Below are 17,027 nucleotides of genomic sequence, written 5' to 3' on the forward strand. Positions count from 1 at the left end.
TTTACAAACAAAGGTATCCTGGCCTCTTTGAGTATCTGACTATTTTCTTGAGTGTATGCAATCCCCCGTTGTACACACACTAGGTTATTGCAAGAAATAAATGGCTCTAAGATGTTGACAAGATGCTTTGAACCTAGGATCTCATGGATATCATGAGACCTTAGGAACCATTAAGTCAATCCCTTGGAGTTGAACAACTAATTTTTTAAAACATGGTACACCTTTTCATTGAAATTTATATTTGAACTAATAATAAATTTTTGTATTAAAATTTGAATTAGTTTTAAATTAACTTAAAATAGTTTTAATTAGGAGTCAAGTTAGAAGTATTACTCATTCAAATTTCAATGTTTTACATAGAAATATGATAAATTTCTAATTGAATATTTTTATGTCTTTTAAGTTTGGATACATGAATCTGCATGCAAGTAACCATGTTTCTAAAACGGAAATATAATAACATTGGCATAAGATCAAAGCATCTTTAAAATCTAAAGACACCTGGCATCAAAATATTATTAAGATCCCCCCCCCCCAAAAAAAAAAAAACACTTTTCTAGAGAATTTAGAAGTTAATATCACAACATTTTATTTCTTAAAAAAATATATATAATCTTTTGTTTTGGAGAAAATCTATGGACATTATTTTGGTATCATAACTTTTACCACAATTCTAATGTAGTTCTCATAAAAATAAAAATAAAAAAACTCTAAATATTGTTGATTATAGTGTTGGAGAAAAAATAATAGATATATGTGAAAGTGATAGACAACAACTCACAATCCACGGTACCAAAGTTGTGATAAAAGTTGTAGTCTTACTAGAATAACTATTTGTTTTGCCTCTATAAATTGTAATTGGTAAATCCATTAAAAAAAATTATATAATATTACTTCTTCGTGTTAATTATGCTAAAAAAGTCAATTGCTTAGCAAAAATTTATTCAATATACAATGACATGATACTTTCTCTTATCATATGAATGATAGATTTCATTAATTAAATTTATTATGAGACCTATTATTAATGTGATTATAGAGTACCATAAATAGAGCATTGTATATTGAATTACCATCAACATAATAGAGCATTCTTTTTCTTTTTTTTGCAAAGCAAACATCACAATAAAGTTTAAAACCTTATCCAAATTTTGTTATAATTATTATGTGGCTAATTGTAATTGTCTGCCTATTACTTTCATGTGGACTAACTACTTTTCCTTCACCACTCACAATTAACCACATCAAAATTATGACAAAAAATTATGATACAAAAGTTGTATCCACAAATTTTCTCTTATTTTTCATTTGGATTTTCATTTCATTTTGACATCCTTTATTATGAAAAGATGAGAAAGCTAACTCATTGCAAACCAAATTATTATTGTCATGCAACAAATTTGTGAATTGTCACTTCAATTTCTTTTAAGAGTGGGTGTTGTGGATGTGATATTAAAGTTGAATTTTTTTCTTCTTCTTTTTTTCTTTTTTTTTAGACCAAGGATCTGAATACCACTTTAACCATCAAATTATATGCAATGAATTACAATTCAGTTTTATCCCCCCCCCCCCCCCCCCCGCGAAAAAAAAAGACAATTCAAATGGCATTTCTCCATTCTATAATAACAGGATCAATGGTGAATTTGTAGGCTCAACTTCTAAGTATCTAAACCCTTACAAAGTACTTGAATGATGAATTCATTAATTTAATGTTAAAGTTCAGTTTCCTTTAAGAGTGGGTATTGTGGATGTGATATTAAAGTTGAATTTTTTCTTTTTCTTTTTTTTTCTTTTTTTTTTTTTTTTTATATATATATAGACCAAGGATCTGAATGCCACTTCAACCATCAAATTATATGCAATGAATTACAATTTAATTTTTAACCCCATCCTCCTCCTCCCCCCCCCCCCCAAAAAAAACATAGTTCAAATGGTATTTCTCCATTCTATAATAGCAGGGTCAATGATGAATTTGTAAGCTCAATCTTCTAAGTATTTAAACCCTTACAAAGTACTTGGGTGATGAATTCATTAATTTGGGGAGTGATGTAAACCTAGAGGTTCCAAATTCAATTTACCATATTATTTGTCCATGGAGTGTCTGAGATGTCTCATGGATGAGTTGAATATTTTGACTATATGCATAGTGATAATGGTGGAAAATCAGTAGGCTGTATGCTCCAAACTTCAATAGCGGGCCGATGACTTGAAAAAGAAAAAGAAACTATCGAAGGGGACCGGGGTAAACTGGCCAAGGACCCTCCGATAGTTAAGTTAGATTTCTCCTAAGGACTCAAGTGTGGTGAGTGAATGAATAGTAACACATACCTTAGTTTAGTGAAGTTAGGTCTTTTTTATAGAGAGTTTGGAGTGGGTTTACTTGTTAGAGGCCACTCTAGTGGGCCTTTTTCACAACTGCAGGCTGGGCTACCTCCTGCCACGTTATGGCCCAATGGTTTTAGGTAGGAGAGTTAAGACTGGCTTGACTGCAACACACCCCAAGCTAGCTTATGCACAAGTTAGAGCCCCTTTACTAAGACCTTGGACACGTGCCCATGGCAGAGGAAACTGTTATAAAAAAGTTATGGCAAGCAGGTTTAATATGACAATAATAAAGAGAATATGCTTACTGTCTGCCAGAAAGACGGAAAATACTAAATCATGATCTTAATAAAGGAAGAAGTAATGAAGCAATATAAATGCAACATGATTAGGATGATAACAATGAGGAAATGGAAATCACACTAATGCTTGATCAATAAAATAAAAAAGGAGAATGGTTAGTTTGTCATGCTTGATTTATTTACGGAACTAAGTCCAGGAAGGGAACCACTCTTCAATGTAGGCAATCTCACAGGGAAATACTGCCACGGAAATTACCCAATTTAAGAGAATGGGCCTAAATGGCTTATCCTCAAATTTTTTAATTATCACTAGAGAGTAGGCTTTTAGAGGGAGAGAAGGAAACAGCCTATTGGTGCATGCCCACTATCACGCTCTTGCTCATTCTCTTTGTTTTTCTTTCTAATTCCTTTTTCCTTTCTAAGTTTTTTGTTCTATCTTTCGCTCCCTTTCTTGCTTCCTTTTCTCTCTTGTTCCCCTTTGTTGCTGTTGTTGTTCTTACTATGCACGATTGAGGCCCCTCTTATACTGCCTGCCGTGATGGGTTTTTATTATTTTACCCCTTAATCGCTTTTATCTTGGCATGGGTGTCCTTCCCAAACCACCCACTGGTCTGTCAGCTGCCCAGCCATCACCACTTATCTGTACTGGCCATGCCACATCCCATTCCCAGACAAAAGAGTCCAATTTTGTTTTCTTGCTCACCGTGGCATTCCCATCTGGATAAGGGTGGGCATTCTCTCTTACCATCTAGTGATTCCAACTCATCTTTCTCTCTTTTGGGTATGTCATTCCAGCAGGATATTTCCTCAAAATAGCTTGAGCGGGAACCCCAGAATAGGCTTTCTCCTTCTCCCCACCTCCATACCATACCATCTTTTATCTCTAACTCATGGCCCACCACTCCTGTATTAGTTGGGTACAAGTTGGTGGTGTCTGAGCCTTATGCATGCTCCATTTCCATATGTGTCTATGGCTTGTTTGCTATTCATGCATTTGTCATGACCTGAGGGCTCGTCTGCACATTCTGCTCTCGTTCTTGACCTCTTGTGGTGTGAATGAATCTCTGAGCTTTCATTATTTATATCTTACTTCTTTCCTAGGCTGGGTCTTGCTTGATCGTGAGTCTTTCCTTCTCCAATCTGTTCCTTACCGTCTTTTACGGTTGGTTAATACTTTTGCCATGCCATTCTGATGTTCCAGCCATGCTATTATTTGACTTGTGCTTGCTGGGCCTCTTTTGGGCATGCTGTATGTTTTCCCTTTGCTCAATTCTAGTAACCTAGCACTATCATTGGGCTTGTACTCTTGCTGTTTTGGGCTTCCTTGGCCCATTTCATCGCTTTTGGGCTTCCTTGGCCCTTTTCATTCTTTTGGGCGTCCTCGACCCATTTCATTTCCTTGGGCATCCTTGGCCCATTCCAATTCTTCATTCCCATGGGTTTTTGCTAATTCTTTTGGGCTTTCTCAGCCCAAATTACCACATCCTTCACTTTCGAGGTTTATGGACTTTTCCACCAACCCCTTAGTTACTTAGTTCCTTCCTTTGGGCTCCTTCAGCCCATTCTTACTTGCTTTCCATTTCTCATAATACTCATGGGTTTACCACTTATTTCTCTGGGCTCCTTTGGGCCCGCTTGCTTTCTTTGAGGCCCGCTTGCTTTCTTTGAGGCCCTTTTGCTATCTTTTAGGCCTATAGTCCATTATTCCTGTCATTCGAGTTTAATGATTTTCTTCTCAATTTACTAACTCTTCTTCTTTATTTCCGTCCCATATTGTTGGGCTTCTTCCTGCTATTAGGCCTTCTCGCCAAAGTGGGCATCAATAGCCACTAACATCGTGGGAGATGTGTAACCTCAATGGGGAGAGTAGAACGATTTTCAGGGAATTCATCCCACATCTCAAAATAGTGGGTTGTGGTGTAGTTATTTTTACTTTGTAGAAAACACCTCAAAATTTACTAAGTGTTTGTCGGTCATCTACACCTTCTTGTAGTGTAGACGACTAATTTCCTTTTGGACAACTTCCTAACAAGCTTGTGGCACTTCGCTTTCCTTTCTTCTTTACGAAATCTGTCTTGGACGTTACTTGGTTTAGACGACCCTTATGGATGAATAATGCTTTCATGAATCACAATCATATAGTATCTATCAATGGTCTTTAGATCAAATGATATATATGAGTGTTTCTAATGGAAAGCCTCCACACTTTAAATGTATTAAAAAATTATATTCTAAATACTTATATAATTTATCTCCTCCCCCCCCCCCCCATCCCCCAAAAAAAATAATAATAAATAAAAAGAAAACACCACCAAATATAACATGTTGTCATTTGAGGCACATCAAACATTTGTACTATGGACGAGACTTACTAGGTATGTCAAATGTCACATAATTTTAATTGTAGATTACCTCATGGACATATGCATATAAATTATTTACAATAAACTTTTATTTTTATACACAAAGATGGTATCAAATACAATATTTATTTTTTATTATTTTTTTTTTGTAAGAAGACAGTCACTAAACAACAAAGAAGAAAACACGAGTGCCTATTAAATCAGTGCTACTTTTAAGTGACATTGTCATTCAACACTAAGGGAAGAAAAAAAAGAAAAAAGAAATTGCATTTTCATGTTGGTAATAATGCTCATGGTACTTGATCAACAATTGTGAACTCAATTGGCTCTTGTGTTACACCGATTGACTTTGACTGGTGCCGCAACCAAGGGATCAGCACCGCTTTTCCCTGCCAAAAATGTTATTAATCCAACAAAAGATTAATAAAAGTTTTCATTTTCACGTGTGAGAGTGCTCTTAGGACATTGGTTAAAAATCTATTTTAGGAAAGTTTTGACATTATTTTTATGGAAAATGAAAAAAAAAATTATCAAAATATTAATTACTTTTTTTTCTTTTCCTATAAAAACTTTCTTTAAATAGATTATTAACTAGTACCCTAAAGACATTCGTTAGCATTTTCCTTCCACTAATTATTATGAAACAAAAAGAAAAATAAATGTAAACAAAAATAGGATTTGATGAGAGGGGACAAAATTCATAACAAATATATATATATATATATATATTTTTTACAACACTGTCACACCAAATCTTAAGTGATTGGTTGTTATGAGTGGATAAAAAAGTAATTTAAGTTTTAGATTCAAATTAAAATCAATAATAACTTATCACTTATAATTTGTTGTGAAAATGTTATGAATGTAACACTTTTCTTATATTAAGTCCTGGACATATGTAAATATACATACGGTACATACACAGACACACACATTATATATATAATACTTAAAGATCATTTTAGACAATAACATGTTACTTATGTGAATACTACATGATATTTTAATGTTAGAAGACTCATATAATGATAAAATATGAATTAAAAAAAATCATAAAATATAATATTCATCATATTATGTTTATTTATTAGGGCTATATGTATATATAAGGTTGTATTATAATTTTTATAGTAAAAATTCCACTTATAATTTGCATATAACGTTTCTTAGTAATCAGAAAACCTTAAGCACGTCTTGTGTCAACTTTTGTTAAACGCTTTAAAGGATTGAATTATAACAATTTTACATCTTATAGTTTAACTTGAAACAATATCAAAATATGGCAATTTATATATAACATAAAGAATTTGAAAAATATACCATTAACAATTAACTTTATCAAACATTTCGTATGTGTGTGTGCTCAGTTCTCAAACAAAAATGTCTTGATAATTAATTACTGTTTCAAAACACAAGCCTACAAGGTAAGTTATTTTTTAGGTTTTGCTTTTCTCTCAATGCAAACCATAGATTTTATCATATGCGTTGTCATTATCTGCTCCTTCCAACGCCATATAGTTAGGCGAGACCAAAGTCATGGTTGAGGTGGCCATTTCAAGAGGTGGTGGCCGTGGCAACAATAGCAATGATATAGGTTGTGTGGCTGAAGCAGTGGTGGTAATGATGTTGGAGGCAATGGTAATGAATTAATGGCGACATGGTGACAATGGTGGTGTTGATGATAGTGTGGAAATATTAGAAACAATGGTGGTGGTAGTGACATCAAAGACAATACGAGAATAAGAGTAATTGCAAAAGATGACTATAGTGATGATGAAAACATTACAAAGAGTAATGCTATAGACAAAAAAAAAAAAAAAAAAAATTCACAACATTTTTACAACAATTAAGCTAACAAATTTTTATTGGTTCTCATATAGATTTATCATTAACATTAATTTTTTACTTATTACTAATAATATTAATATGCCACATAAACAATATTGTCAAATTCTTTTTGTTTCTATAGACGTTGTCCACTACAAATAATGGAGGGATGAGAGTATACGAGACAAGAGAATAGCATAAAGCATTTCACAACTTTTTCCTTGTTTGACATTCTTTTTCTTTTTTCTTTTTTTGGGTTAACTTTCAAATTTTTTTACTTTATCAAGATTCAAACTTACCACAAATTGCAAAAGCATTTCTTTAAAAAAAATTGTTACTTTCACTTATTTGAAAAAAGTTAATAAATATCTTAAAAGTATTTATTTATAAAATATTTTTATAATTTTTTATGAAATTTTTTATTATTTATATTTCGCATAAAAGTTATATTAAAACATTTTTAAAGTAGCCTATTAACTAAACCCTATTTAATTATATAAGAAATGTACAAAATCAACCTTCATAAAATGAACAGGATGGGAAAAAAAAATCAGGATATACATGAGAGGTTCGGTTATAATCAACGTCACATCATTACAATAAAAGTTAACAAGTGAGTTGACCTTTAACCCCCCAAGTCACGTGCGAGACGCATGATCCCTAAATTTCAAGATAGGGTTCACAAATTAAAACCTCATCATTATTTTCTAGGGCTCTCTCTCTCAGGCTCTAATAATACCTAATTTTTTTTTTTTTTACATACAAAACAAAACAACACCTCATTCCCCAGTTGATGATGAAGAAGAAAAAAGCCGCTGGAATCTCTTTCATATTTTTTTAGCCGTTAGATTTAACGTTCTTTCCTTCTGATACTATTCTCTCTCTCTCTCTCTCTATCGCTTTTGCTTTAACAAAAAGCTATTCGGCCGTCAGAATCGGATCTTTTTGGCCAAAATTTGTTCTTATAGCTTTTCTTTCTGTAATCCCAAAAAAAAAAAGAAAAAAAAAAGAGAGAGTTAGGTTTTTCTTTTGGTTTTTCTTTGGCTGAAATTATTGATGGATGAGGCGGTGCTTGACGATATAATACGGCGACTCACGGGTGCAAAAGTCGGCCGCATCACGAAGCAGGTGCAGCTAACGGAGTCGGAAATCAGGCAGCTCTGTGTTTCTTCAAAGGAGATCTTTCTCAGCCAACCTAATCTTCTCGAGCTTGAAGCTCCCATCAAGATTTGTGGTAAAGAATTTTTTATTTTTTTATTTTTTTATTTTTATTTTTATTTTGATGCTTTCTTTATTTTATTTATTTTGTTGTTGTTATTGTTTTTGTTGTGATTGAATGGTTGATATGGTTTGAGTGGTTGGTTAAGCTTTAAAAGGTTGTTTTTGTTTAATTTTAGGAGCAAATTTATGTGAAAATAGGAGTGTGTGTTTTTAGGGGTTTATAAGGGAATGAAAAATAATAAAAAAAGGGATGAAGTGTTTTAAGGTTCTAAACTACCTTGGGGGTAGAGTGCTCCTTTTAAAGTGGGTTCTGGAGTGGTGTTATATTTTCTAAGGATGATTATATGTGTTTGAATTTAATTGGAAAACCTAATGTGCTACGTCTAGAGCTTGTAGAAGGGCTCGTGGTTGTGGTTTATGGCGGAGTATTAGTGAAGGGTGGGAAAGTTTTGCTAAGCATTTCTCTTTTGTGGTGGGGGATGGTTCTCGTATTCTTTTTTGGCATGATAAGTGGACTGGGGGATGTTCCTCTTAAAATTCTTTATCCTCAGTTATTTATGCGCTCAGCCAATAAGGAAGCTTGTATTTTTGAAGTGTTAAGCCCTCTAGTGGATGATAATGACAGAGTGTGTAGTTTAAGTTTTTGTAGGGAATTCAATGATTGAGAGTTAGCAACTTCCTACTCCCTACTTCATTTCATCCAAATCTGAATTCCTAGGGGTGGAGGGTGTGACAAGCTTTGTTGGGATCTTAATGGAAGTGGGAAGTTTGATATTCGGTCTTTTTATCATAAGATTCAAAATGCAGCTCCTTCCACTTTCCCTTGGAAGGGCATTTGGAAAGTTAAGGTTCCTAAAAGGGTGGCATTTTTTATGTGGATAGCAACTCATGGTCAGATTCTAACTTTGGATAACCCTGTGCTTCGTGATCGCCCTTTGGCAAATCGTTGTTGTATGTGCTGTTGTAATGCGGAATCTGTGGATCACCTGTTACTTTTTTGTCCGATAGCTCATTCTTTGTGGAGGTATATGTTTTGGTTGTTTGGGATCGATTGAGTCATGCCAGGTTCAGTTGTGGACTTATTATTTTGTTGGTATCATTGGCTTGGGAAGCATAGTTCTGATATTTGGAATTTGGTTCCAAGCTGTTTAATGTGGACTATTTGGACTAAACAGAATCGGCGGTCTTTTGAGGATGAGGGGAAAACTGTGGTTCAGTTATTAGAGTTATGCCAACGGACCCTCTTTGATTGGTCTCGGTGTGGAGGTTTCTCAGATTGTTCTACGCTTATGGATTTTCTTTTGTCTATTAGAATAGCTTAGAGGTTGCTTGTGTCTTTTTGTTCCTTATTTTCCTTTGTTCACTACTGTGAACTTTTTGTATTTTTCTTGCTATTCTTTTATTAATAATATTCTCTTCTTACTTATCAAAAAAAAAAAAAAAACTGTGCATTAAGTTTACCCTATGTGTGTTGTGTTCTTTACTAGTTGGAGGATAAAAATGACATTTCGTTCGTTAAAATGAAAAGAATCCATGATTCTGCCTAAGTTAGGAGAAATTATTCCATGCACCTGGTGTACTACACCCCCCTCTCACCGAAAGGCGTCCTTTATGTACTGGAATCATAGGTAGAATGCAAATGGAATGAAATATAGGGTCATATTATGTCGTTTCCTTTAAAAGAATCTCCAAAAAATGACATATCATTCATTTAAATGAAAAAAAATCCTTGATTCTGCCAATTTTGGAAAAATTATTCCGTATGCCTGGTGCGTTCCACCTCCCTCTCACATAAGGGTGGGCCCATGTACGGAACCCATAGGTGGAGTCGAAGGTGTAGTACATTGGGTGCATTGAATAATTTCACCTGATTTAGGCAGGATGCTTATTAGGAAATTGAATGGAACATAGAGTCCTATTATGCCGTTCTTTTCCCTGATTGATTCCATTTCTGCCCTAATCCCCTACCTAAATAGTTTGTAAAAGGTTTTTCTATGGAAGGGCAATTTACTTTTAGTAGTGTGTGCGGCTTCTTTTACGAGACACATTAGGGAGTGGATTGTATCATGTCTTCATGGAAGTCTTTGTAAGGGGTCTTTACTAACTGTATTTTGATTCTTTGAGGAGGTAATTGAAGAAGAACATTTACTAGGGAACTATAGCGATTTAGGATTTGTAATTGGAGGTTGTTAAAACATCATGTGAGTAAATAATATCTCTCATTGGCTACCTACCTATAAAAAAATATCTTTAATGGGCCAAATTTGTTGTATTGTGTGTACTGTGTATAGTGTACCAGCACTGAAACAAGGTGAACAAGTGGCTCTATATATGTTAACCACGATGAATGTTCTATTTAAGCTTGGACTAGAAAGATTATTACTATTTCACTACCTCTTCTCTTCAAGTTAAGTCCCTCATTTGGATTCATACAATTTTCAAGCTTAATATCTTTGTGACTGTAGTTGTCTGTGTAGGCTTTGCAAGCATTGGAGTTGATTCTCTGATTTGCACCAGCAAGAGGGAGGATGGTACATGTCTATATAGGGTCCAAGGTTTAGGTCAAAGTTCTGTTTAATATGTCCGGATGGCAAATCAATTCGGGAAGAAACAGAGATCAAAGAATAGAAGCGAATGCACATTCATGATCTTTCTCACAAGAAACGGAATGTTGATTATAGGGATTTAAAAGTGGAACATAAAGTGGAAAGTGGAGAATAACTTCTTTGCCGTATTGTGGGTCTTTTTCTTTCCTTATCTGGCTGCTGGAGTGAGCATGGTTCATACTTAATATAGAGGCATCCACCCTTTTACCTCATGAGTATATTTTAAAATTCCTTTTTGGAGTGTATCTCTCACATAATTGAAAAGTCATTTCATGTGAGGGGAGGTTCCTTATTCTTTGGAAGGTGTCTTCGTAAATTCACTTGATTTTGGGTTGTCCACCTCTTTGCTACATACCCAAATGAAGTATACTCCTGATTTTGGTGTTTTGCTTGACAGATATATATATATATATATATATATCTGCTAAGCTATGTCTTTTAAGAATAAGTTAGTGAGATGGGATAAAAAAAACTAGCAGATTTCCTTCCATTTTGTCTTAAGAAAGCTTGTATGGCATTGTTGAGGGCTTATTGGGCCTCGAATTAGGCTTGTGGCACATTAGGTACTCCAAAGCTAGGTTTGACCCTTGCCAATTTGCAGGGCTGTCTCTGGTGGTGTGGATAAGTGTTTAGGGCATTCTTGGCTTGGGCTTTAGGAGGCCCTTTTAAATGTTCTTTAACGGTGTGTTTGGATGGAGGCAATGGATAAGTGAGTAGGGGGGAAGGGTTATGGGGTGTTCAAATAACATTTGTTTTAAGGAGGGGAAGGGGTTTGAGGGGATTTGGAAGGGTAAGATACCCCTCCAAACCCGCTGTTTCTAATTCCCCAAATTGGGGGAATTTGGAGAGGAGGGGGAGGAGTTCCACATATATTAAAAAACATTAAAATTGTGCCCTTATGATGTAAATATATATATATATATATATATATTAAGTTATACAAAAGTGGGGAATAACTATCAATTTATATGATCTTGTATCATTTCCTCTCCATCTCATTTTAATTTTCAAACATCCAACAAGGGGTTGGGATATCTATTCCCCTTGCCCCTACTTAATTTTTTTAACCTCCAAATAAGGGGAAAGGATAACAATTCCCTCCCCTCTCCAAACTTCAAAACAGACCGTAAAATTGTTTGGTCCTTGGTAAAGAGTGGAGATGGTGGGAAAGTTTTGGGCCTATTTGGAGGCTTAGGATCTCTATGATTTTGGAGGGTTACCTAGGTTTTCTGTACCCAATGTCTGTTAATGTTGCATACAAGTTTTATTTTGCCAAAAGGGACTTATAAACATATCAATGCAAGTACCAATTTAGCATCAGTCAGTAGTATCCCATATGTTTTACTTAGGTGAACATCCTTGAAGTTAAATGAGGTTTGTTACTAATTTAAGGAATCCATTTATGAGGGCTCTTATACTGGCGACGCTAGTGAAGTGAAGGTGGGTCTGTGACATTAAGGATGCTGATGGTTTTGGAATTTAACATCGAATAATTTTACTTTTGTGGCAAATTGTTGTGGTCGCTCGGTAACTTATTTTAGATGCCTAGAGTTTTGGAAGACTTGCTAATGTTTGCTAATTAGGCATAGCGTGTGGTATATGTATTTTTATCTTGTTCTTTGCAAGACTGCAACATACAACACACCTAGTCCCACTCACCCAAGTTTAGCTACATGTGGCATTATTCTCAGGTTCGGGAAGGGAGTTGCATTTTAATACTAGTTTTATAGGATATTTCTTTAATTGGACGGGACCAGATTAATATAATAGTGTGTGTCTGCATATATGGAAATGCATCTTTGTTAGCAATTTCTTAATTGCACCTCTCAATTGTCAATTAATAGGGTTATAATATCCTGTTTCCTGAATTGCTTTGCAGGAGATGTTCATGGTCAGTTTTCTGATCTTTTACGACTGTTCGAGTATGGTGGGTACCCTCCCGAAGCAAATTATTTATTCCTAGGTGACTATGTTGATCGTGGTAAGCAGAGCATAGAAACAATTTGCCTTCTCCTTGCATACAAGATCAAATACAGAGAGAACTTCTTTCTTCTCAGGGGCAACCATGAATGCGCATCCATCAATCGTATATATGGGTTCTATGATGAGTGCAAGCGGAGGTTTAATGTTCGTATCTGGAAAGTATTTACTGACTGCTTTAACTGTCTGCCTGTTGCCGCTCTTATAGACGAGAAGATCCTTTGCATGCATGGTGGATTGTCTCCTGAATTGAAAAACTTGGATCAGATTAGGAATATTGCTCGCCCTGTTGATGTGCCAGATCAGGGCCTTCTCTGTGATCTATTGTGGGCTGATCCTGATAAAGAGGTTGAAGGCTGGGCAGAGAATGACCGTGGTGTTTCATATACATTTGGGGCTGACAAGGTTGCTGAATTCCTTCGGAAACATGATCTTGACCTCATCTGCCGAGCTCACCAGGTAATGCAACATTTAATCAAAGTTTGTACTGACTTGGACATGTGTGTGCACATCAATATATTGAAACTTACATATGTTACATCGAAACCTATCTTTCATATTGGAGTATAGACTTTCTCCAAATCATCCTCATCCTCATCATTAGAGGTCATCATATATAGTTTTTTTTTTTTGATAAGTTAGAGGTCATCATATATAGTGATATGGACAAGGACATGTTCATAAAGTATTTAACAAATGATGTTCTTAGGTAGGACTGAATGATGAAAGAGGATTCAAATTGTCACCCTGGGATTAAGATTGAGTCGAGTTGTTGTCATGTAAAATTGTAAATTTCATTTTTAAGTGAAGGTGTAATAATAGGTATAGATGAAGTCAGTTACAACACCACCATGGGCGACTTGGGGAAAAGGGTACCTGGGTTCAAGTGGTCACCACCAGGGTGGGGTGGGGTGGGGTGGGGTTATTTGTACAGTTTCTAGCCAAGATATATAAAAAATAAAATAAAAAAAATGAAGTTACGAAAAAAATCTGTGTTTGTTGAGAATGTGGGGATGAACTAAGTTATCCATTTAACACTTTCACTTAGGTTATTCCTTTTTGTTTGTGGGTCTACAATCGTATGACAATGTTGTGTTTTTGCCTGTAATGGTTGCTTGGCTCCATATATTCAGGGTAGGCTGGTTGTTGCAGACACTAAGCTTTTATTTGACACAAAATACTTTTATGTGCAAGCTGTTTTATGCCTATATTTATATCACCTGATTGCTATTTTTGGATGATCAGGTTGTGGAAGATGGATATGAATTTTTTGCAAAGCGGCAGCTGGTAACCATATTTTCAGCACCAAATTATTGTGGCGAGTTTGATAATGCTGGTGCAATGATGAGCGTGGATGATACATTGACGTGTTCCTTCCAGATTCTTAAATCTTCCGAGAAGAAAGGAAAGGTTGGATTTGGCAACAACATGTTGAGACCAGGAACTCCACCTCATAAGGTGAAGAAGCCCTAGGAAAGATTTAAAAAAAGAAAAAAAATGAAGGCATAAAAGCTCTAGATTCATGAACAGTGAGGAAAAGAGCAAAGATTTAGTTGCTATAGAACTGATAAATGACCTTTCTAACCTAGTATGACATCCACTCATAGTTTGTATGATAGGCAAGCTATCGAGACTGTTAAGCATCATACTAGTAATAGTTTACTAGCTGTGATGAGAAGTTAATGTGAGTAGAATGTCTTATCCATTTGGGGCTTGAATATCTAGATGGAGCAATTGGCTCCTAATAGATGGTCCCAGCCATTGGGACATTGAATGTAAGATGTGGATTGGCTGTTGGAATAATGTTTCAATCATTGGGAGACCTTCATCCTATTGAATGATTGGGCAATGACTGTCCAAAGAGCATTGTTTGAATAGGGTTAGCCTTTGCATTAGATTAGTGCCAAACATGTAGTTAGCTTGCACCATAGGCAGTCAGGAATTTGTGGTGATGTTCATTTCACAGCAAAATCGAACTTTTTTCTCACACTGTCAAAAGTATCCTCGTCTTGTTTGTCTAGGTATGAAGAATAGGTTAAACATTTGAATAACTCCATCTATTAATTGTGGCCAGATGGGGGAATGATAAACCTGCAGCCTTTGAATCCTGTTTATTGTTTTAAAGTGTTATTGTGAAGCTTAGTGAGTCTTAATTTCCTGCCTCATTCTTTCAGGGTGGGAAGGGTTGATTGATATGCACAAGCACCCGTCGCAAGGTCCGAAGAGCAACAATTGGGGCTGTTCTGTTCTTCTTCTCAAACCTGTTCTCTGCTGAATGAATTTATGTTGCCTGGCCTGTTTCAATTCATACTTTGGCACTGGAGGAGAAATGTGAAATCATAAAGTAACTTCAACACAGTGTCAAAAGAGCCGAGACACCCTATTGTGGGTGGAACTTGGGGAGTTTTTATTATGTAAAATGAAAACTGACTTCATTATGTTGAATTTTACCTGCAGAATTTTTGTTTTCTTGCAATCCTTATATCTTCAGTTTTCTGCAATTAGGTAAGCTCTCAGTAGGATGGATAATGCTTTTATGCTAACTCATCACTGCCTGATTGTATGAGGGCTCCTTGGATTACTATAGAAGGGTTTATAATTTACCGGACAAAGTTTAGCTCGAAACCGATTTGGAGTTATTTTTCTCTTTTGTTCCAACTCACTATATGGCAATTTCAGAGATCATTCATGTGTAGTTTTAAGTTACATAACTTTTTTAATGAATTACATGACTTATTTCAATGATAAACATAGATGGTTTTATAAATCGCCATCTAGTAAGTTGAAGGAGATAGCTCCAAATTGGTTTGGAGCTAGATTATGTCTAATATTATAAGTTTTTATAGTTTGTTTGTTTTTGTTTTTTTTTTTTTTATATTTTTTTATACATCAATAGTTGGGAGTTAGGGGATTAAATTTTAGATATTTTTATTGGAAATATTAAGAAGTGCTAATAAATTGAGCTATAGGCTTTGACAAAAATGATTATGGTTCTAATTCCCTTTGTAAGTGCATGTTTAAATAAGTTTAAAATGCAGTTTATAATCTCCCTCCTAGAATTAAAGAATTAATTTTTTTTTAAATCAGCGTACTTTCATATATATATATATATATATATATTTTTTTTTTTTTTGAGTGACATATATTTTTTAAGTCTTATTATATTATTATTATTATGTTGATACAAGTTACAACTTACAAGTAAGGCATTAACCCTACCTGCGATATTGAACTGAACCATTTATTTGATATTGAGGTCGCTGATATCTCATGCCTCTCTAGTCGGTAAATCCGTAGTAGAAAAACGGACTGCTGTGGCTGTACAAATCTGACGAATATAAAAAGTTGATTATAATTGCCAATGTTTTTCATAACAGTGGCACTGTTGATGTTTAACGTAGAAAAGAAGCAAGATTTAGATAATTTATAAATAGAAAAATGGCTCAATTTTACACGTTTAAGCCCTAAAATCATACATACTAGTTGTATATTTGTGGAACTATGTCCGGGATCGTTGTCACTTGGGTTGTCAGGCAACTAGGATGTTTATCAGTTGGTCATTTGATTGACCATGTCGGTTGAGTTCTTGGTGTTGGACTACTAGACTGGACAACTGGGATTTGGTTGTACAACTAACTTGAGTTGATCTCTTTTTGGCCTTGTAAAAATATTCCTTATCCCTAGTCAAGGTTTTCAAACTTGGACCGTTCATTGAACCGTAAAATGAAGAGGTTCAAAGTTTTTGAGATTGAACCGAGGTCGAATCGGGGTCGAACCGTGATGACATCATAATTAATTTAATAATTAATTAAAGCCTAAATATAGATATTAAATATATAAAACTAGCAAAATTAACAATATATCCATATATGTGAGGGAAATTTAATGATTTTCAAGCATATATTTAATAATTAAATAAGAAAATTAATAAAATAAAATAATAACCATGAAAATATTAAAATTTATGATTAATTTTTGAAGTAAATTTGAATATTTTTGAAAGATTTTAATTATAATTTTTTTTATTCCTTGTAAGAGATGGATAATTTAATTAAACAGAATAAAATTGTAAAAAAAAAAAAAAATTGCTAAGGGGTTGGACCGCACGGTTCTCACCGGTTCTTGTGGTCCAACCCCGGTTTTAGCGGTTCACGGAATTAACAAAAAATTTGGTTATTTAGGCTTAAAAAACCGGTTTTCATCTCGGTTCTTGATTTTCACGGTCCGACCTCCCGGTCCGGTCCGGTTCTGAAAATTATGTCACTAATAAGTTAAAGATGTGTAAATTTGTAAAATTGCTATAGTAACTATGTAAATATATATTGTAGCTTTGCATATCATTATTTTATTATTATATTCTTTCACCTTTTGTCTCACCAAATTCTCCCACTCAAAAGATAGTCCGA

At 34.7% G+C, this 17,027-nt stretch overlaps 1 protein-coding gene across 2 annotated transcripts; it reads left to right on the top strand.

Annotated features, from left to right (window-relative positions):
• Positions 1-7,555: 7,555 nt before the first annotated feature.
• LOC115975382 (serine/threonine-protein phosphatase PP1) lies at positions 7,556-15,246 on the top strand. Of its 2 annotated transcripts, none has more exons than XM_031096141.1 (4): positions 7,556-8,048; positions 12,521-13,080; positions 13,867-14,031; positions 14,796-15,246. In XM_031096141.1, exons 1-4 carry the CDS (start codon positions 7,871-7,873, stop codon positions 14,808-14,810), a joined length of 918 nt encoding a protein of 305 aa, XP_030952001.1. In that variant the 5' UTR covers positions 7,556-7,870; the 3' UTR covers positions 14,811-15,246. The 2 variants fall into 2 exon arrangements, with proteins under 2 accessions (XP_030952001.1, XP_030952000.1); XM_031096140.1 differs by having other exon boundaries at positions 7,557-8,048; positions 13,867-14,079.
• The last annotated feature ends 1,781 nt before the right edge of the window (positions 15,247-17,027 follow it).

The sequence above is a fragment of the Quercus lobata genome, chromosome 2, assembly GCF_001633185.2.
Source record: "Quercus lobata isolate SW786 chromosome 2, ValleyOak3.0 Primary Assembly, whole genome shotgun sequence".
Taxonomy (NCBI): Eukaryota; Viridiplantae; Streptophyta; class Magnoliopsida; order Fagales; family Fagaceae; genus Quercus; species Quercus lobata.

What these genes read in the sequence shown, in the direction of transcription:
- LOC115975382 (XM_031096140.1), top strand. Translation starts at nt 7,871, where the DNA reads ATGGATGAGGCGGTGCTTGACGATATAATACGGCGACTCACGGGTGCA. An exon ending in AGCTCCCATCAAGATTTGTG is followed by an intron (nt 8,049 to 12,520) that starts GTAAAGAATTTT and finishes ATTGCTTTGCAG; the next exon opens with GAGATGTTCATGGTCAGTTT. An exon ending in TCATCTGCCGAGCTCACCAG is followed by an intron (nt 13,081 to 13,866) that starts GTAATGCAACAT and finishes TTGGATGATCAG; the next exon opens with GTTGTGGAAGATGGATATGA.